The sequence below is a fragment of the Mirounga angustirostris genome, unplaced genomic scaffold (assembly GCF_029215605.1).
Source record: "Mirounga angustirostris isolate CCGP_5_RB_7025 unplaced genomic scaffold, mMirAng1.0.hap1 SCAF_7, whole genome shotgun sequence".
Taxonomy (NCBI): Eukaryota; Metazoa; Chordata; class Mammalia; order Carnivora; family Phocidae; genus Mirounga; species Mirounga angustirostris.
Genome location: NW_026991715.1, coordinates 7,181,990 through 7,204,222, shown reverse-complemented (window position 1 = coordinate 7,204,222; position 22,233 = coordinate 7,181,990). Strand labels below are relative to the sequence as shown.

Below are 22,233 nucleotides of genomic sequence, written 5' to 3'. Positions count from 1 at the left end.
CTATCAAAATACCAGAGGTATTTGCCACAGAGCTAGAACAAACAACAGTAAAATTTGTATGGAACCACAATAGATCCCGAATAGCCAAAGTAATCTTGAAAAACAAAACCAAAGCTGGTGACATCACAATTCCAGACTTCAAGCTCTATTACAAAGCTGTCATCATCAAGACAGAATGGTACTGGCACAAAAACAGACACATCGATCAATGGAACAGAATAGAGAGCCCAGAAATGGGCGCAGTCCTATATGGTCAACTAATCTTCAACAAAGCAGGGAAGAATATCCAATGGGAAAAAGAAAGTCTCTTCAACAAATGGTGTTGGGAAAATTGGACAGTCACATGGAGAAGAAACTGAACCACTGTCTTACACCATACACAAGAATAAACTCAAAATGGATAAAGGACCAAAATGTGACAGGAATCCATCAAAATCTTAGAGAAAAACACAGGCACCAACCTCTTTGAAGTTGCCTTACCAACTTCTTACTAGATATGTTGTTAGAGGCAAGGGAAAGAAGAGCAAAACTGAACTATTGGGACTTTTGCACAGTGAAGGAAACAATCCATAAAACTAAAAGGCAACCTATGGAATGGGAGAAGATATCTACAAATAACATATCTGATAAAGGGTTAGTATCCAAAATCTAAAAAGAACTTATCAAACTTAATACCCACAAACCAAATAATCCAATTAAGAAATGGGCAGAAGACATGAATAGAATGCCAAAGAAGGCATCCAGATGGCTAACAGACACATGAAAAGATGCTCAACATCACTCATCATCAAGGAAATACAATTCAAAATCAGGATGAGATACCTCCTCACACCTGTCAGAATGGCTAAAATTAACACCACCAGGAACAACAGATGTTGGCAAGGATGCGGAGAAAGGGGAGCCCTCTTAAACTGTTGGTGGGACTGCAAACTAGTGTAGCCACTCTGGAAAACAGTATGGAGGTTCCTCAAATAGTAAAAATAGTAATACCCTATGATCCAGCAATTGCACTACTAGGTATTTACCCAAAGGATACAAAAATACTGATTTGAAGGGGCACATGCACCCCAATGTTTATAGCAGCACTATCAACAATAGCAAAACTATGAAAAGAGTCCAAATGTCCACAGACTGACGGATGCATAAAGAAGACGCAGTGAATGCAATGGAATTTTACTCAGCCATCAAAAAGACTGATATTGGGGCGCCTGGGCGGCTCAGTCGTTAAGCGTCTGCCTTCAGCTCAGGTCATGGTTCCAGGGTCCTGGGATCGAGTCCCGCATCGGGCTCTCTGCTCTGCAGGAAGCCTGCTTCTCCCTCTCCCACTCCCCCTTGCTTGTGTTCCCTCTCTCACTGTGTCTCTCTCTGTCAAATAAATAAATAAAATCTTAAAAAAAAAAAAAAAAAAGACTGATATCTTCTCATCTGCATTGATGTGAATGGAACTAGAGGGTATTATGTATGCTAAGCAAAGTAAGTCAGTCAGAGAAAGACAAATACCATATGATTTCACTCATTTATGGAATTTAAGAGAAAAAAAAAGAAACAGATGAACACAGGGGAAGGAACTAAAAAAAAGAGGGGGAGGTATACCACAAGAGATTCTTTATTATAGAGAACAAACAGGCTTGCTGGAGGGGAGGTGGGCAGGGGACGGGCTAAATGGGTAATGGTATTAAGGAGGGTACTTGTTGTGATGAGCACTGGGTGTTATAGGTAAGTGATGAATCACTAAATTCTAGTCCTGAACCAATATTACAGTATATGTTAACTAACTAGAATTTAAATAAAAACTTGAAAAAAAAAAGACTCATTGAGTGGCAAAGCTTGCAGGGACTAAGGCAGCCCAACACCAACCATCTTGTGCGTTAAAAGATGAGGAAGGGGAGCCTGGATGGCGCAGTCAGTTAAGTGACCAACTGTTGGTTTTAGCTTGGGTCCTGATTTCAGGGTCGTGAGACTTGGCCCCACATCAGGCTCTGTGCTCAACCTGGAGTGTGCTCTCCTTCTCTCTCTGCCCCTCCCACTTGTGCTCTCTCTCAATAAATGAGGAAAGTAAATCACATTTTTAAATACAGTGTAGACACTGACGCTACAGAACCACACCCATACCACAAACACTACCTTGCCTGCCTCATCTTTTCTCCAATCTCTCTTTTCTCTTCCTCCTTTTTCCTTCCTAGACACCAAACGTTTAGTGAGGCCAGCTGGACTATGGGCTAAAAATGTCATGGGCCTGGCCTTTCAAAAAGACAGGAGTAATTACTTGCCTAAAGCCTTTCTTCAAACACACTTACCTTGAAGTTGAAGCCATGATGAACTGGGAACATAGAGTTGTCTATATGTGCAGAGTCAAAGAATCTGTAAGACAACAGAAGTTTATTTTTAAAAAACTGTATCTTAATTAGCAAGGCAATAGGACCTTCTCCACCATTTAAGGGAAAAGACATCTCTAGCTTAAGGTTCACCAGCAACCAGAAGGGGATGAATTGAGTACACACAGGAGATAGTGTCTAGTCAACTGGCTAATCAGAGGGAAAAACAATGAGCTCTCTACCTCACACCAAAATATATCGTAGGGCAAAGTTGTTCACCATCAGAGCTATTGGCATGTGGGCTGGATGAGCCTTTGCTGTGTGGGGCTGTCCTGTGTATTACAGAATGTTAGCTTTCCAGGCCTCTACTCACTAGATACCAGTAGAACACCAATCCCCTAACTGTGGAAATCAAAAATGTTTCCAGACATTGCCATGTGTCCCATGGGGGACAAAACTGCACCTGGTTGACCCAACAGAACCTATTGTAATAGTATAAATATTTTCTAACAATGCTGCCCAATATGGTAGACATGAGCCACACGTGGTTATTAAACATCTGATATATATGGCTAGCGTGCCTGAGAAAGTGAGTTTTTAATTTTATGTAATTTTAATTAATTTTAATGAAAACAGTCACATGTGCTTGGCCAGTGTCCCCTGTATTAGACAGTGAAGTCCTAGATGTATAAAGAACTAACTATGAAACAACATTCTCTTAACAACCAGTGGATCAAAGAAAAGATTAAAGGGGAAATTGAAAAGTATCTTGAGGGGCACCTGGATGGCTCAGTTGATTAAGCATTCAACTCCTGATTTTGGCTCAGGTCATGATCTCAGAATCGTGAGACTGAGCCCCACGTCAGGCTCTGCACTGAGTATGGAGCCTGCTTAAGATGCTCTCTCTCCCTTTCCCTGTGCCCCGCCCCCCCCAACTAGTGTGCTCTCTTTCCCAAATAAATAAATAAATAGTATCTTGAAACAAATGAAAAAGAGAACACAACATACCAAAACATTTAAGTTGCAGCAAAAGATTTCTAGGAGACGCTTAATGCTATAAACACATACATAAAGAAAACAGAATGATCCCAAATAAAAAACTTAACTTTACACCTCAAGGAACTATAAAAAGAATAGATGAATGGATAAAGAAAAAATGGTGTATATATATACATACACAATGGAATATTATTCAGCCATAAAAAAGAATGAAATCTTGCCATTTGCAACAACATGGATGGAGCTAGAGTATAATGCTAAGTGAAATAAGTGAGTCAGAGAAAGACAAATACTATATGATTTCATTCACATGTGTAATTTAAGAAACAAAAAATGAGCAAAGGAAGAAAAAGAGAGAGAGAGAAAAACCAAGAAATGACTCAACTACAGAGAACAAACTGATGGCTACCAGAAGGGAGGTGAGTGGGAGGATGGGTAAAATAGGTGATGGGGATTAAGGAGGGCATGCCACTTATGATGAGCACAGGGTGATGTATGGAAGTGCTGAATCACTATATTGTACACCTGAAACTAATATAACACTGTATATTAACTATACTGGAATTTAAAATTAAATTAAAATTAAAAAAAAAAAAAGAATAACCTAAGCCCAAAGTTAGCAGCAGAAAGGAAATAAAAGACTGGAGCAAAAATAACAGAGAACAGAAAAATAATAGATGAGATTAACAAAACTATGAATTAGTTTTTTGAAAAGATGAACAAAACTGACAAATTTCTAGCTACAGTATCCAAGAAATAAAGAGAACCCAAATAAACAAAATTACAAATGAAAGAGGAGAAACTATAACTGATACCATAGAAACAAAAGATCATAGAGGCTACTATGAATGATTACTGATTATATGCCAACAAACCGAACAACCTAGAAAAAGTTGATAAACTCTCAGAAACACACATTCTACCAAGACTGAACCAGGAGAAACAGAAAATTTGAACAGTCCAATTACCAGCAGAAAGACTGAATCAGTAATGCAAACTCTCCCAACCAAAAAACAAACGAGAAAACAAAAATGAAAAGCAAAATCCTAACACCAAATGCACTCACTGGTAAATTTTACCAAACATTTAAAGAAAAATTAATGCCAGTTCTTCTCAAACTCATCCAAAAAAAAAAAAAAACCAAAGAGAAGGAACACCTCAAACTTCTAAGATGAGCATTACTCCCATACCAAAGCCTGATAAGAATATTACAAGATGAGGCTGGTTCAAAAGACAAATATAGAGGAGGTGATGTCAGCAGATGGTGGACTACTAAGCTCCAGGCCTTCATTCCCCATGGAAATGCAAGTTAACAACAATATATGAACCTGTACACCTTTGTGAGAACTCTAGAGACCACCTGAATTGGTGTAGGACCAACAGAAAAATAAGATGGGATTCCATTGAAAAGGGTAGAAAAAGTTCATGGCATTCTGTGCACAGACAGATCTCTCCCTAGTCAGATCAGTAAGGTACAACTAGGGTAAATACAGTGACTCCTCCCTTGGGATGGAAATCAGAGTAGACTATGAGTCCAACATTCTGGCTTGTCTTGGGGCTGCCTGAGGAATAAATTTCTGTGTCATCAGACGTGGAACACTGATGGGAATGGCAGCAGTTTGGAGGTTACTGAAAATGTAGGCAAGTGTCACAGTACACCAGAGCTGCAGAAATTCTTCAGTTTTACATGAAGATGCCAGGGAGAGATAAAGATTATACACTTCTGGGAAGAAATTCAGGACAAGCTGCTCATGGAAATTGAGACAATTAAAAGTACACACTCAAGTCCAGAGACTATATCACCAGAAAATGTTGGTGAGGTTCCGAACTTCTAGGTGGGCTGACTGGTGAAGTATTCCCCTGAACAAAGCCAGTCCATAAAGACTGAGAGAGGAGGCTGGTTTTTGTTTTGTTCTGTTTTTTTTTTTGAATGGCCAAATCTCAACAACAGATCACAAGCATACAAAGAAACTGGGAAACATGGTCCAGTGACAGAAACAAAATAAAACTCCAGAAATGGGTCCTAAAGAAAGGCAGACTGCTGAATTTCATGGTGAAGAATTCAAAACAATTTGTTAAAGATATTCAATGAGCTAAAAGAGAACAGAGACACAAAATGAGGAAATGAACAAAATGAGAATATTGACAAAAAGATAGAAACCATAAAAAGAAGCAAACAAATTCTGGAGCTGAAAAATACAATAACAGAGCCAAAGATACTAGAAGAAAACTAAAGACCAATATTGATGAATATTGATCCTCAAGAAAATATTATTAGCAAAGTAAATTCAATAGTACATTGAAAGGATTATATACCAGAACAAAGTGGGATTTATTTCTGGAATGCAAGGATAGTTCAACATGAGAAAAAAAAAAAATCAATGTAATATACCATGTGAAGAGAATGAAAGGCAAAAAACCATATGTTCACATCAAATAATGCAGAAAAAACATTTAACAAGATTTAACACTTTTATGATAAAAAATCTTAACTATGAATAAAAGGAAACCAACTCAACATAATAAAGACCAGACATGAAAAAAAAAAAATCACAGCTAATATACAAAACAGTGAAAGACTGAAAGCTTTTCCTCTAAAAACAGGATCAAGATAAAGTTGCTTCTTCTGGCCTTTCTATCAAACATAGTACTAGAAGTCTTAGCCAGAGCAATTAGGCAAGAAAAAGAAATAAAAGGCATCCAAACTGGAAAGAAAGAAGTAGAATTATCTGTTTGCAAATAGCATGATCTTATATGTAGAAAGCCTAAAAATTAAAAAAAAAAGTTAGAATAAACACGTTCAGCAAAGTTGCAGAAATCAAAATCAACACATCAAAAATCAGTTGCATTTCTATACATTAACAATTTGAAGTGGAAATTAGGAACACAACTCCATTTACCACAGCACTGAAAAGAATAAATATTTAGGAAGAATCCTAACCAAAGAGGTGAAAGAATTTTACACTGAAAATTACAAAACATAAAGTAATTTTTAAAAAAACACACAAAAAATAGATATCTTGTGTTCATGGATTGGTAGACTTAATATTGTTAAAATGTTGATACTACACAAAGTAATCTATGGATTCAATGCAATCTCTATCAAAATCCCAACAGCATTTTTTTTCTTGCAGAAATAGAAAAATCCATCCTAAAATCATTTGGTATCAAAGTACCCCAAATAGCCTAAATAATTTTGGAAAGGAAGAACAAAGTTTGAGAATTTACATTTCCTCATTTCAATAGATATTACAAAGCTAAAGAAATTGAAACAGTGTGGCACTGGTATAAAGACAGATATAGAGACCAGTGAATTATAACAGAGCCAGAAATAACCCCTCATGTATATGGTCAGGTAATCTTCAAAATGGATGTAAAAACTACTCAATAGGGAAAGGACAGTCTCTTTAACAAATGGTGTTGAAAAAACTGGGTATCTACATGCAAAAGAATAAAGGTGGGCTCTTACCTTACATCATATACAAAAATAAACTCAAAATGTATCAAAGACCTAAACCTAAGAGTTAAAATTATAAAATTCTTCAAAGAAAACATAGGGAAAAGATTCACAATATTGGATCTGACAATGATTTGTTTCTTTCTTTCTCTCCTTCCTCCCTCCCTCCCTCCCTCCCTTTCTTTTTTAAGTAGGCTCCATACCCAGTGTGCAGCCCAATGCGGGGCCTGAACTCATGACCCGGAAATCAAGATCTAAGCTGAGATCAACAATCGGACACTTAAACGACTGAGCCACCCAGGCACTCCTGGATCTGACAATGATTTCTTGACTATGATACCAAAGCACCAGCAAAAAAGCAAATACAGACAAATGGGGCTACATAAAACTTAAACATGCATCAAGGGATACAATCAAGAGAGTGAAGGGACAACTAACAGAATGGGAAAAATACTTGCAAACTGTATTATTTGACAAGAAGTTAACATACAAATAACTCTTACAACTTCACAGCAAAAAAACAAGTAACCCAATAAAAAAAATGGCCAAAGAACCTGTGTAGAAATTTCTCCAAAGAAGATATGCAAATGGCCAATAAGCATATGAAATGATGCTCAGTATCACTAATCATTAGAAAAATGTAAATCACTACCACAATGAGGTGTCACCTCATACCCATTAGGATGACCACTATAAAAAAACAAAAACAAAACAAAAATAAGAAATATTGGCGAGGATATGGAGAAATTAGAACGCCTGTACACTGCTGACAGGAATGTAAAATAGTGCAACCACTACATAAACAGTATGGTAGTTCCTCCAAAAATTAAAAATTGAACTACCATATGATCCAGCAATCTTACTTCTGGGCATACAGTCAAAAGAATTGAAAGCAGGGTCTCCAAGAGACATCCATCTTCATAGCAGCACTGTTCATCACAGCCAAGAGGTGGGAGCAAATCAAATGTCCATCAAAGATGAACGGATAAAGAAAATGTGGTATATACTTAGAACGGAATATGATTCAGCCTTAAAAAGGAAACCTAGTCACATGTTATAGCATGGCTGAAACTTAGACATGAAGCTAAATGAAATAAACCAGTCATGAAAAAATAAATACTGTAAGAGTCTATTTATAGGAAGTATCTACGGTACTTAAATTCACAGAAACAAAGTAGAATGATGGTTACCAGGGGAGGGAGGAGGGGGAAATGGGAAGATGATGTTTAATGGGCATAGAGTTTCAATGTTGCAAGATAAAAATGTGTTGAAGATTGGCTGCACAACAAGGTAAGCATGTGGGGCGCCTGGGTGGCTCAGTCGTTAAGCGTCTGCCTTCGGCTCAGGTCAGGATCCCAGGGTAGTCTCAGCAGGAAGTCTGCTCAGCGGGAAGTCTGCTTCTCCCTCTCCCACTCCCCCTGCTTGTGTTCCCTCTTTCCCTCTGTCTCTCTCTGTCAAATAAAATCTTTAAAAAAAAAAAAAAAACCCAACAAGGAAAGCATGCTTAACACTACTGAAAAGTGGTTAAAATAGTAAATTCTATTTTATGTTAATTTTTATAATTAAAAATACAGAAGCATTATCATGGAAAAAGGTTACTTCCCAGGGAAAGTTTTTGACTCACTAAAAGGATAGAATAATTTTAAATTTTATGCATTTAATAACTACTTCAAAATAAAAATTAACTGACACTAGGTCTCAAGATGGCAGAGGAGTAGGAGACCTGGATTTCATCTGGTCCCAGGAAATCAACTGGATAGGGATCAAACCATTCTGAACACCTATGAACTCAACAGGAGATCAAAGAAAAGAATAGCAACAACTCTCTGAACAGAAAAGCGACCACTTTCTGGAAGGTAGGACGTGCAGAGAAGTGAATCCGAGGCGATATTCGGGAGGATAGACGGCAGGAGAGGGGGCCTCTGTCGGCCGCTCCTGGCAAGTGATAGAGCAGCAGAGCACAAAATTGGAACTTTGAGAAGTCGGCTCCGCTGAGGGACGTCGCTCCAGGGGCTAAGCGGGGGGGGGAACCCTTGTGGGACAGTGTGGTCTCAGGACCCTCGGGGTCACAGAAAGACCGGGGGTGCCTGAGTGTGGCAGAGCTCCAGGGTATCGGAGCGGGGAAGCCGGCTGCATACACGGAGCCGAGGGGTGGGCTCTGAGCTCGGGGTTGCCATAAACCGTGATCTGCGGCACAGTCAGGCCACTGCTCCTCCAGCAGGGACACAACAAGTGGCAGATCCAGGGAGACTCCCCTTCTTCCCCAGGGAGGACCGGCGCAGGAGCGCACCGCAGGGATCTGCTGGGTTTGGAGACTCCACTTGGGGTCGGGTGCCAGAGATAGAAATGCGCGGTCACTGGCCGGGTGAGGACGGAGTGCGGCTGGAGACCAGGGAGACGGGAGTGACTGACTGCTTTTCTCTGGGGGCTCACTGAGGAGCGGGGCCCCAAGTTCTCGGCTCCTCCGGGGCGGAGATTGGGAGGCCATTTTCACTCTCCGCCTCCAAAGCTGTACGGAAAGCTCGCAGGGAACAAAAGCCCCGGAGAGCAAACCCGAGCAGATTACTTAGCCAGGAGGGGGCAAGGGCGGGGCACTTCCGCCTCCAGGAGAGACATTTGGAAACCACGGCAACAGGCCCCTCCCCAGAAGATCAGCAAGAACAGCCAGCCAAGACCAAGTTTACCGATCAATGAGAACAGCAGAACTCCAGCGCTAGGGGAATAATGCACATGGAATTCATGGCTTTTTTACCATGATTCTTTAGTCTTTCACACTTAATTATTTTTTAACATTTTTTTTTGGAATTTTTCTTTTTCCCTTTTTCAACCAACATCTTATCAATCCTTTTTAAAAAATCATTTTTATTTTTCATTTTTAGAGTCATATTCTATCCTTCATAGTAGTTAACCTTGTTTTTGGTATATATATATAAGTTGTTCCCTCTTTAAAATTTTGGGATACAGTTTCTTCTAACAGATTAAAATATACCCTAAATCTCTAACGTATGGCTTTGTTCTAGTCTCCTGCCTGATCACATTCTCTCCATTTTTTTAAAAAAACTCCCCTTTTTCTTTGTTCAACCAACTTCCTATCAATTCCTTTGGAAAAATCTTTTATAATTTTCATCTTTACAGTCATATTCCATCCCTTCATCATATTAACCCTTATTTTGGTACATATATAAGTTTCTCTTTCTTTAAAATTTTGGGAGGCACTTTCTTCTAACAGACCAAAATACGCCCAAAATCTAGTGTGTGGCACTGATCTATGCAGCAGCCTGATCATATTTGATCATATTCTGTTTTTTTTGTTTTGTTTTGTTCTGTTTTTGTTTTTATCTTTTTCTTTTTCTTTTTTCCTTCTTTCCCTTTCTTTTCCCCCGGTTTCAGGTCTCTTCTGATTTGTTTAGTGTATATTTTCTGGGGATGTTGTTACCCTGTTAGCATTTTGTTCTCTCATTCAACTATTCTCCTCTGGACAAAATGACAAGACGGAAAAAAAATCACCTCAACAAAAAGAACAAGAGGCAGTACCGACTGCCAGGGCCCTAATCAATACTGACATTAGTAAGATGTCGGAACTAGAGTTCAGAATGCTGATTTTAAAGATACTAGCTGGGTTTGAAAAAAGCATGGAAGTTATTAGAGAAACCCTTTCTGGAGAAATAAAAGAACTAAAATCTAACCAAGTCGAAATCAAAAAGGCTATTAATGAGGTGCAAAAAAAAATGGAGGCCCTAACTGCTAGGATAAATGAGGAAGAAGAGAGAATTAGTGATATAGAAGGCCAAACGATGGAAAATAAAGAAGCTGAGAAAAAGAGAGATAAACAACTACTGGACCACAAGGGCAGAATTAGAGAGATAAGCAATACCATAAGACGAAACAACATTAGAATAATTGGGATCCCAGAAGAAGAAGAAAGAGACAGAGGGGCAGAAGGTATATTGGAGCAAATTATAGCAGAGAACTTCCCTAATTTGGGGAAGGAAACAGGCATCAAAATCCAGGAGGCACAAAGAACCCCTCTCAAAATCCATAAAGACAGGTCAATATCCCGACATCTAATAGTCAAACTTACAAGTCTCAGAGACAAAGAGAAAATCCTGAAAGCAGCTCGGGACAAGAGATCGGTAACCTAAAATGGTAGAAATATTAGATTGGCCAAAGACCTATCCACAGAGACCTGGCAGGCCAGAAAGGACTGGCATGATATATTCAGAGCACTAAATGAGAAAAATATGCAGCCAAGAATACTATATCCAGCTAGGCTGTCACTGAAAATAGAAGGAGAGATAAAAAGCTTCCAGGATAAATAAAAAATAAAGGAATTTGCAAACACGAAACCAGCCCTACAGGAAATATTGAAAGGGGTCCTCTAAGGAAAAAAGAGAGCCTAAAAGTAACATAGACCAGAAAGGAACACAGACAATATACGGTAACAGTCACCTTACAGGCAATACAAAGGCACTAAATTCCTATCTTTCAATAGTTACCCTGAATGTAAATGGGCTAAATGCCCCAATCAAAAGACACAGGCTATCAGACTGGATTAAAAAACAAGACCCATCGATATGCTGTCTGCAAGAGGCTCATTTTAGACACAAAGACACTCCCAGATGGAAAGTGAGGGGGTGAAAAACCATTTACCATGCTAATGGACACCAAAAGAAAGCTGGAGTGGCAATCCTTATATCAAGATAGATTTTAAACCAAAGACTGTAATAAGAGATGAGAAAGGACACTATATCCTACTTAAAGTGTCTGTCCAACAAGAAGATCTAACAATTGTAAATATCTATGCCTGTAACATGGGAGCAGCCAGTTATATAAGCCAATTGATAACAAAAGCAAAGAAACACATTAACAACAATACAGTAATAGTGGGAGACTTTAACAACCCCCCTCACTGAAATGGACATATCATCTAAGCAAAAGATCAACAAGGAAATAAAGACTTTAAATGACACACTGGACCAAATGGACTTCACAGATCTATTCAGAACAGTCCATCCCAAAGCAACAGAATACACATTCTTGTCTAGTGCCCATGGAACATTCTCCAGAATAGATTACATTTTACGTCACAAAGCAGGTCTCAACCAGTACCAAAAGACTGGGATCATTCCCTGCATACTTTCAGACCACAATGCTTTGAAACTAGAACCCAATCACAAGAGCAAAGTCGGAAAGAACTCAAATACATGGAGGCTAAAGAGTATCCTACTAAAGAATGAATGGGTCAACCAGGAAACTAAAGAAGAATTTAAAAAATTCATGGAGACAAATAAAAATCAAAACACAACTGTTCAAAATCTTTGGGATACAGCAAAGGCAGTCCTAAGAAGAAAGTATACAGCAATACAAGCCTTTCTAAAGAAAGAAGAAAGGTCTCAAATATACAACCTCACCCTACACCTAAAGGAGCTGGAGAAAGAACAGCAAATAAAGCCTAAACCCAGCAGGAGAAGAGAAATAATAAAGATCGGAGCAGAATTCAATGAAATAGAAACCAAAAGAACAGCAGAACAGATCAACAAAACTAGGAGCTGGTTCTTTGAAAGAATTAACAAGATTGATAAACCCCTGGCCACACTTATCAAAAAGAAAAGAGAAATGACCCAAATCAACAAAATCATGAATGAAAGAGGAGAGATCACAACCAACACCAAAGAAATACAAACAATTCTAAGAACATAGTATGAGCAACTCTAGGCCAGCAAATTAGATAATCTGGAAGAAATGGATGCATTCCTAGAGATGTATCAACTACCAAAACGGAACCAGGATGAAATAGAAAACCTGAACAGACCTATAACCACTAAGGAAATTGAAGCAGTCATCAAAAATTTCCCAAAAAACAAAAGCCCAGGGCCAGATAGCTTCCCAGGGGAATTCTACCAAACATTTCAAGAAGAATTAATACCTATTCTTCTGAAACTGTTCCAAAAAATAGAAATGGAAGGAAAACTTCCAAACTCATTTTATGAGGCCACCATTACCTTGATCCCAAAACCAAACACCCTATTAAAAAGGAGAATTAAAGACCAATATCCTTGATGAACATGGATGCAAAAATTCTCACCAAAATACTAGGCGATAGGATACAACAGTGCATTAAAAGGATTATTCACCACGACCAAGTGGATTTATCCCTGGGCTGCAAGGTTGGTTCAACATCTGCAAATCAATCAATGTGATACAATACATTAATAAAAGAAAGAACAAGAATCATATGATCCTTTCAATAGATGCAGAAAAAGCATTTGACAAAGTAAAGCATCCTTTCTTGATCAAAACTCTTTAGAGTATAGGGACAGAGGGTACATACCTCAATATCATGAAAACCATCTATGAAAAACCCACAGCAAATATCATTCTCAATGGGGAAAAACTGAGAACTCTCCCCCTAAGGTCAGGAACACGGCAGGGATGTCCACTATCACCACTGCTATTCAACATAGTATTAGAAGTCCTAGCCACAGCAATCAGACAACAGAAAGAAATCAAAGGCATCTGAATCGGCAAGGAAGAAGTCAAACTCTCACTCTTTGCAGATGATAAGATATTTTATGTGGAAAACCCAAAAGACTCCACCCCAAAACTGCTAGGACTCATACAGGAATTCAGTCAAGTGGCAAGATATAAAATCAATGCACAGAAATCAGTGGCATTCCTATACACCAACAAGACATAAGAAAGAGAAATTAAGGAGTCGATCCCATTTACAATTGCACCCAAAACCGTAAGATACCTAGGAATAAATCTGACCAAATAGGCAAAGATTCTGTACTCAGAAAACTACAGAATACTCATGAAAGAAATTGAGGACTACACAAAGAAATGGAAAAACGTTCCATGCTCATGGATTGGAAGAACAAATATTGTGAAGATGTCAATGCTACCTAGAGCAATCTACACATTCAATGCAATCCCCATCAAAATACCATCCACTTTTTTCAAAGAAATGGAACAAATAATCCTAAAATTTGTGTGGAACCAGAAAAGACCCCAAATAGCCAGAGGAATGTTGAAAAAGAAAAGCAAAGCTGGCGGCATCACAGTTCCGGACTTCCAGCTCTATTACAAAGCTGTCATCATCAAGACAGTATGGTATTGGCACAAAAACAGACACATAGTTCAATGGAACCCAATAGAGAGCCCAGAAATGGATCCTCAACTCTATGGTCAACTCATCTTTGACAAAGCAGGAAAGAATGTCCAATGGAAAAAAGACAGTCTCTTCAACAAATGGTGCTGGGAAAATTGGACAGCCACATGCAGAAGAAGGAAACTGGACCATTTCCTTACACCACACACAAAGATAGACTCAAAATGGTTGCAAGACCTCAATGTGAGACAGGAGTCCATCAAAATCCTAAAGGAGAACAAAGGCAGCAACCTCTTCGACCTCAGCCGAAGCAACTTCTTCCTAGAAATATCGCCAAAGGCGAGGGAAGGGCAAAAATGAATTATTGGGACTTCATCAAGATAAAAAGCTTTTGCACAGCAAAGGAAACAGTCAACAAAACCAAAGACAACCAACAGAATGGTAGAAGATATTTGCAAATGACATATTAGATAAAGGGCTAGTATCCAAAATCTATAAAGAACTTATCAAACTCAACACCAAAGAACAAATGATCCAATCAAGAAATGGGCAGAAGACACGAACAGACATTTTCCCAAAGAAGACATCCAAATGGCCAACAGACACATGAAATAGTGCTCAACATCGCTTGGCATGAGGGAAATCGAAATCAAAATCTCAATGAGATACCACCTCACACCAGTCAGAATGGCTAAAATTAACAAGTCAGGAAACGACAGATGTTGGCGGAGATGCGGAGAAAGGGGAACCCTCCTACACTGTTGGTGGGAATGCAAGCTAGTGCAGCCACTCTGGGAAACAGTATGGAGGTTCCTCAAAAAGTTGAAAATAGAGCTACCCTACAACCCAGCAATTGCACTACTGGGTATTTAGTGATACAAAAGTAGGGATCCGAAGGGGTACGTGCACCCCGATGTTTATAGCAGCAATGTCCACAATAGCCAGACTGTGGAAAGAGCCAAGATGTCCAACGACAGATGAATGGATAAAGAAGAAGTGGTATATATATACAATGGAATATTATGCAGCCATCAAAAGGAATGAGATCTTGCCATTTGCAATGATGTGGATGGAACTGGAGGGTGTTATGCTGAGCGAAATGAGTCAATCAGAGAAAGACATGAATCATATGACCTCACCGATATGAGGAATTCTTAATCTCAGGAAACAAACTGAGGGCTGCTGGAGTGGTGGGGGGCGGGAGGGATGGGTGGCTGGGTGATAGACATTGGGGAGGGTATGTGCTATGGTGAGCGCTATGAATTGTGTAAGACTGTTGAATCATAGACCTGTACCTCTGAAACAAATAATACATTATATGTTAAAAAAAAAAAAAAGAAGAAGAAGAAGATAGCAGGAGGGGAAGAATGAAGGGGAGGAAATTGGAGGGGGAGACGAAATATGAGAGACTGTGGACTCTGAAAAACAAACTGAGGGTTCTAGAGGGGGTGGGGTGGGGGGATGGGTTAGTCTGGTGATGGGTATTAAAGAGGGCATGTTCTGCATAGAGCACTGGGTGTTATATGCAAACAATGAATCATGGAATGCTCCATCAAAAACTAATAATGTAATGTATGGTGATTAACATAACATAATTATATTAATTTAAAAAAATGAACTGACACAAACAAATCTATCACCAATAATGACAGATTTCAATATATCTCTTTCAGAGATTAATGATCAAGCAGACAAAATTCCTGAGACTTGAACAGCAGAACTGACATGTTGAATTGATCTTAAATAAACAGCAGTGATGTCTAGCAAGATGGCAGAACAGAAAATCCCCAGCTTGTGTCTCCCTACACAATGATCTAGCAGCCAACCATGGAAAAAGTGCTTTTGTAGGAGCTTTGGGATCCAGGTAGAAGGCTTCAAAACCTGGGTGAACCCCAAGACCAAGGGGCTCCTCTTTGAAAAGACAGGCCAGCACTCTGGTTGCAAGCTCACCCAATGTGACCTGTCCTACAATCCACAAGTAGTCCCAACTCTCTAGGGACTCAGCTCCAGGCCTACTTGGTCCTACTCCTGCAACCAGTCCCATGTGCCAAGAAACTCAGGAAGAGCCACACTGTACACACCCCAGTAACAGGCCTGCCAGCCTTGCACCAGACTATGGATCCCAGTGAAGCTCTGTGTCCAAGCTCTAGCCATGCCCTTAGTCCTGCTCACTCAGGAACCCTGCACTCCCCATCCATGCCTCTGGTATTAGGCCTGCCAATGTCAGTGTCAGCTACGGACCCTTAAGCGGCCCGGAGATTTGGTTTCAGCCTCTCTCTGCCAGTCTAGGGGAAGCCCAGGGAACCAGGAGGAGACACACCTATCCAAGAGCTGGGAGGCAGACCTGCTCACCTTAGTCCCAGCTGTGGACCCTGAAGCAGAACTGTGATCCAGCTCCAGCCTTGCTTGGATGTGCTCCTAAAGGGAGTCGCATCTACCTGGGGAACCACATCTGTCTGCAGAAAGTATTAACCATAAAGAAAATGACTGATAAATTACGCCACATTTAAACTAAGAACTTCTTGGTTTATCAGGAGAAACTCATAAATAGAAAAAGTTATCTGTAACAGATATAAGGGATTAGCATCTAGGAGATATAAAGAATTTAAGACATATAAAGAAATCACAGGAACAATTAAGAAAAACATAACACAACAGGGAAATGGGCGAAAGGATATCAGGAGGCACTTCTCAAAGGAAATACAAACAGCACACAGACATGCAAAGACAGTCAATCTCATTACTATTCAGGAAATAAAAATTTTAACTACAATTGCGATATTATTTTGCATATACTAGTTTGGCTTTTTTTTTTTTTTTTTAGTTTCAGAGGTAGAGTTTAGTGATTCATCAGTTGCATAAAACACCCAGTGCTGATTACATCAAGTGCCCTCCTTAATGCCCATCACCCAGTTACCCCATCCCCCCCACCCCCTCCCCTCCAGCTACCCTCAGTTTGTTTCCTAGAGTTAAGAGTCTCTTATGGTTTGTCTCCCTCTCTGATTTTGTCTTATTTTATTTTTCCCTCCCTTCCCCTATGATCCTCTGTTTTGCTTCTTAAATTCCACATGTAATTGACTTTCTCTGACTGACTTATTTCAGTTAGTATAATACCCTCTACTTCCATCCATATCATCGCAAATGGTAAGATTTCGTTCTTTTTTTTTTTTTAAAGATTTTATTTATTTGTGAGAGAGAATGAGAGACAGAGAGCACGAGAGGGAGGAGGGTCAGAGGGAGAAGCAGACTCCCCGCCGAGCAGGGAGCCCGATGCGGGACTCGATCCCGGGACTCCAGGATCACGACCTGAGCCGAAGGCAGTCGCTTAACTGACTGAGCCACCCAGGCGCCCGGTAAGATTTCATTCTTTTTGATGGCTGCATAATATTCCATTGTGTGTGGGGGGGGGGTATATACCACATCTTCTTTATCCATTCACCTGTAGATGGACTTCTGGGCTCTTTCCATACTTTGGCAATTGTGGACATTGCTGCTATAAACATTGGGGTGCATGTGCCCCTTCAAATCACTATGTTTGTATCCTTTGGATAAATACCTAGTAGTGCAACTGCTGGGTCATAGCTCTATTTTTCACTTTTTGAGGAATATCCATACTATTTTCCAGAGTGCCTGCACCAGCTTGCATTCTAGGTTGGCAAAAATTTTAAAGACACACATTATCAAGTGTTGGAGAAGTCAATGAGTAATATTAGAAGCCCCATACTGCTGAAGGGAGTGTAAATAACGCATTAGTATCTACTAAAGTTGAACACACCCAAACCCACCCACCCGGCAATCCACCCCAGGTGTTTACCCTGGAGCAGGCATTCTCAGCCTTAGCACTGGTACCTGGAGCTCAACAATTCTTTAGTGTGCGAGAGGGGTGGAGGACATGGGGAAGGCTGTCCTGCACGTCACAGAATGTTTAGCAGCAGGGGTGGACTGTACCCGTTAGATACAGTAGCTCCCCACTTGCCAGGCAGGACAACCAAAAGTGTCTCCCTGTCTCCTCCACACCCATTTTGCCCCTCCCCATGCCACCCCACCCTATTAGATCACCACTGCTCTAATGGACCTACCGTACCTGTGCACCAGAAGACCAGAACGAGAATGCCCACTCCAACACTGTTTATTTACGATAGCAGAAACCGGAGACAGCCCCAATGGCCAACACTGGAACGGATGCAGTACCATGCGACAGAAAAAGTGAATGAAGAACTTCAGCCACACACCCCACTGAATGAATCGCAAAAATATACTGAGCAAAACACCCCAGAAAGCTTGCCACATGCTTCATTTTACAAGGACCAAAAAGTTAAAACAAAACATATATATATAATCTGCAAACACACACACGGTAAAACTATAAAGAAAAGCAAGGAAATGATTAAAAGGAACTGCAGGATAGTGGTTACCTCTGAAGAGAAAAGATGCAATTGGAGCAGACACACAGAGGATTTCTAAGGTTTTAGTAAAGTTCTATTTCTTAAACTGAGTGGGAGAGTCAGAGTTGTTTCATTATCCCGGCTCATACGCATTTTATATGTATTTTTGCACACTCACACATGCACACACAAAGGCAAATACTACTGGGGCGACCTGCTCAGTGCCCCTCAGGTGGGCAGCGGTCTGCAGCGATGAGGGAGTGGCAAGCAGAAAGTGTTCATCTGGGGTGTTTCAGAACACATGTATCTTGCACAGCAGGCGGAAGAAGATTAGAAAACAGTCATGTCCCCACTCTACAGTCTCACGAAGACTCTCCTTACAGAACCCTTATTTCTCCAGTCCCAGCCTGCCCACACCACAGCTCGTCTCTGACCGCCTCACCTCCTCCTCTGCTCTCCTTGACGCTGCATGTAACTTCCCCTACAGCTTTTGAGAAAAGCTCGCTGCCCAACCAGACCACAAGATGCAGCATCCTGGAAACGAGTCTCCACGGGCCCTCGGGGAATCTGAGTACGTGACCATGACCTCTTTGGGTCTCCCACCTCCCTTCCCTGCAGACCTTCCTGGGCACTCAGGCAGGCTGGCTGTGGATGCTAGGTGTCTAAAGAGTGGGAGAAAGACCTGGTCCTTCAAACTCTCCCCACTTCCCATTCACAAGTCAGCAGCCTGGTAAGAATGTAGACGACAGAGCCACCAGTGGTGAGCTCTGTGACCACAGGCAAGTCACTGACCTTGTCTCACCTATAAAATGGGATCTTCAAGGTACCAATCCTAGTAGGGTTGCTGTGAGGACAAGAGTCAGTGCATGTGAAGCTCTATAAGCATTAGCTATCATTTCAGATCCACAACCCCTCACCCACAATTCTCACAAGTCAAAAATGCTGGGAAAACTGAACATTTCTTCAAACTTTAGCAACAAACTCTGGCAGCAAAATCTAAAATGATGGGAGGCTCTTTGCAATGTCTATTTCTATTCCTAACTGTAGATATCCATACATTTTGCTACAGAAATTCTGTGTTTGATTAGGGGTGCTTTAGTATGACTTCGATAAAAATAAAAAAACAAACACGTCTGGCTGGTTTGGGGTCAGAGAGTGTGACCTCCTGTGCTACCACTTCCGCCGGGCCCACCTCAGCAGCTCACCTCATCACCCTTTTCTCTGTTGTGCCCCAGGCCCTCCTCTTCCATTCACCAGCACTCAGTGACAGCCCCCACCCAGTCATTGTGACATGGGCCCATCCTTACACCCAGCTGAGAACCTCTCAGGTCACAATTGCAAGGGTCCTGGAATTAGGTCAAGGCCACCAACCAGCCTGGTCCCCAGGGCCCCCCACCCAGCCCTGCCTCGGCTTGTCCTTCTTCAAGTCAAGGGTTCCTCTCATACAGCTTCTACCAGCTTTCACCTTGATTACCACATGCTGACCTCACCATGTGCCCCATGGCCAGGCAGGTGCAGAATTTATTCACCCTTATATCCCCAGAAGCCAACACAGCTCCTCGCATGCCCCCAGTGAATACTTGCTGAACTGAACAACTCACACCACAGAGCAAATGACTGTAGTTCAGGGAACCCAATCCACCTCCTCCTCCAACAGGCCTTCATTTCCATTTCACCTACAGACTCTGAGCCAGCTATTTAGAATAGAACTAGGAACTACTGATATATGCTTGACCCTAACCAAAATATATTTGTAAAGATTCTCTGAAACCATGCACAGGAAATGGAGAGTAGGAGAGAGTCTGTCAATGAAGTCAGTTAACACAGTGGATTCAACCAGGACGGAAAGGGAAGCTAAGCAGTAAGAACAGCAGAAGCTACTTCTCCCTTTCAATGCTCCTCTGGCTGTTCTCTCTAGGTTCTCCATCCCCGCCTGTGTGGCTCCCTCTCGCCCTGCCTGACAGCACCAACAGAGAAATGGAACAAGAGTACGCCGTGCCCCTATATGCTAAGCAAATTCCCAACAACAATAACGTTCAGGTAGAGGCTGTTAAGCAACCGTATTAAGTACCCCAACACTTCCTCATTCATTTGGAAAACATCAAAAGTGTGTACCAGGTGCTAAGCATGTATGTGTAAAATTGCCACTTTAACAGGGCTACCAAGGAGAGATGGTGGTAGAGATTAGGATCTGCAAAACAGGACCTGGACCTAGTTAGGGAGGTCACAGAGAACTTCCCTAAGGAAAACATGACTAGATGGAGATCTGCAAGAAGAGTTAAGAATTCCCTGAGTAGAGAGGGAACAGAATCCCGGCAGGGGAAACAGCAAACAAGGAGAGAAGCAAAGCCAGTCAGAGCAGAGCAGGGAACCTGAGGGAGAGGATACAAGAAGAGGCTGGACCAGCCATTTCAGGGCTTTGAGGGCACCATTAAGAAGACTTACCTTTGTCCTACAGCACAGGGAACTTTTATTTATTTATTTTTGCATCTTTAATTTTAAGTTTTTATTTTTTTTAAAGATTTTATTTATTCATTTGAGACACAGAGATAGAGAGCCAGTGAGCATGAGCAGGGAGAGAGAGAGGCAGAGGGAGAGGGAGAAGCAGGTTCCCCGCTGAGCCAGGAGCCTGATGTGAGGCTCGATCCCAGGACCCTGGGATCATGACCTGAGCCGAAGGCAGACGCTTAACCGTCTGAACCACCCAGGCGCCCCTTAAGTTTTTATTTTAATCCTAGTCAACATACAGTGTTATATTAGTTTCACGTATAGAGTGATTCAATAATTCTATGTATCACCTGATGCTCATCACAAGTGCTCTCCTTAATCGCCATCACCCATTTAACCCATGCCCCCACTCCCATCCCCTCCAGTAACCATCAGTTTGTTCTCTATAGTTAACGGTCTGTATCTTAATCTATCTTTTTTTTTTAGTAAAGGGAAATTTTAAAAGATTACAGACAGTATGACACAATCACTTGTCCATTTTAATAAGCTTAGTCTGACTGTGGTGTGGACAACTGAGTGAGGGCACCAAAGCGAGCACAGGGAGACAAAAGGCAGGACGGTGGCTCCCCTGGAGAAAAGTGGGGCAGCCCAGGGAGGGTTCAAAAAGGAAACCAAGTCTGGAGGGACTAGGGGTAGGGAAAGAGCTCATCAGGGAGGCCTTCCGCAGGAGTGGCTGAGTGGCTAGGGTAGGGCGGTATCATTCACAGACTCTGAGGGCACCAGCAGAGGACCAGATGTGCGTGAGCTGAGATATACTCATACTGAGACAGAAATGCTCCTGAGATAGCCCATGAAGGTACCGTGTCCGCCACAGGCTACGTGAGTCCGGAACAGAGCAGTAGCCTGGGCTGGAATCATCAACGATGAGTTTCCTGAGCATCCGTGGTTTGCTCAAAGCCGCAAGAATCCTTGAGGCCAGGGGAGATCACCCAGGGAAACTACCCAGACTGCAAGAGAAGGTGGCCGAGGAGCGCATCTTCCGAGGTATCAGGACAGGAGACGGCAGGCCTGAGCAGCAGGAGGAGAACCAGGGGAGGCTGACCGGCTAGGACGAGATGGGTCAAGGCACAGAGGGAGACCACGAGCGCCAAAGCCGCCCGAGGCCCTGCTGGACATCGGTGGGCCTGGCACAGAGCAAGACCCTCTGATTTGAGACCTGGCGCTTCCAAGGCCACGCTGAAGGATCTGGGGGTGGGGGTGGGCGTGGGGGGCGGTGAGAGGGCCTCCACTGTTTAGAATGTAAATTTTTCCAATGCGACAGACAACTAAATGCAACTAAGTCCTGACTTGGATCCCATCCCACAGAAGGGAAATGGGTGAGAGGAGCAGCACAATCCGAATAACACCGTAGATACAGTGCCCTAGCTTTCCTGTTCTGTTAACATTTGGGGAGTCTAAGGGAATAAAAGGTGAGAATACGGGCGCCTGGGTGGCTCAGTTGGTTAAGCGACTGCCTTC

General features: G+C 41.6%; 1 protein-coding gene across 1 annotated transcript in view; it reads right to left on the bottom strand.

The window, feature by feature from the left end:
• The window catches only part of PGBD2 (piggyBac transposable element derived 2), a 32,893-nt gene that overhangs the window by 9,736 nt on the left and 924 nt on the right, over positions 1 to 22,233 (bottom strand). The window contains exon 2 of the mRNA XM_045890244.3: positions 2,298 to 2,361. Coding sequence (XP_045746200.1) covers positions 2,298 to 2,314 — 17 coding nt within the window. The 5' untranslated portion in view covers positions 2,315 to 2,361. The remainder of the gene's footprint in view (positions 1 to 2,297; positions 2,362 to 22,233) is intronic.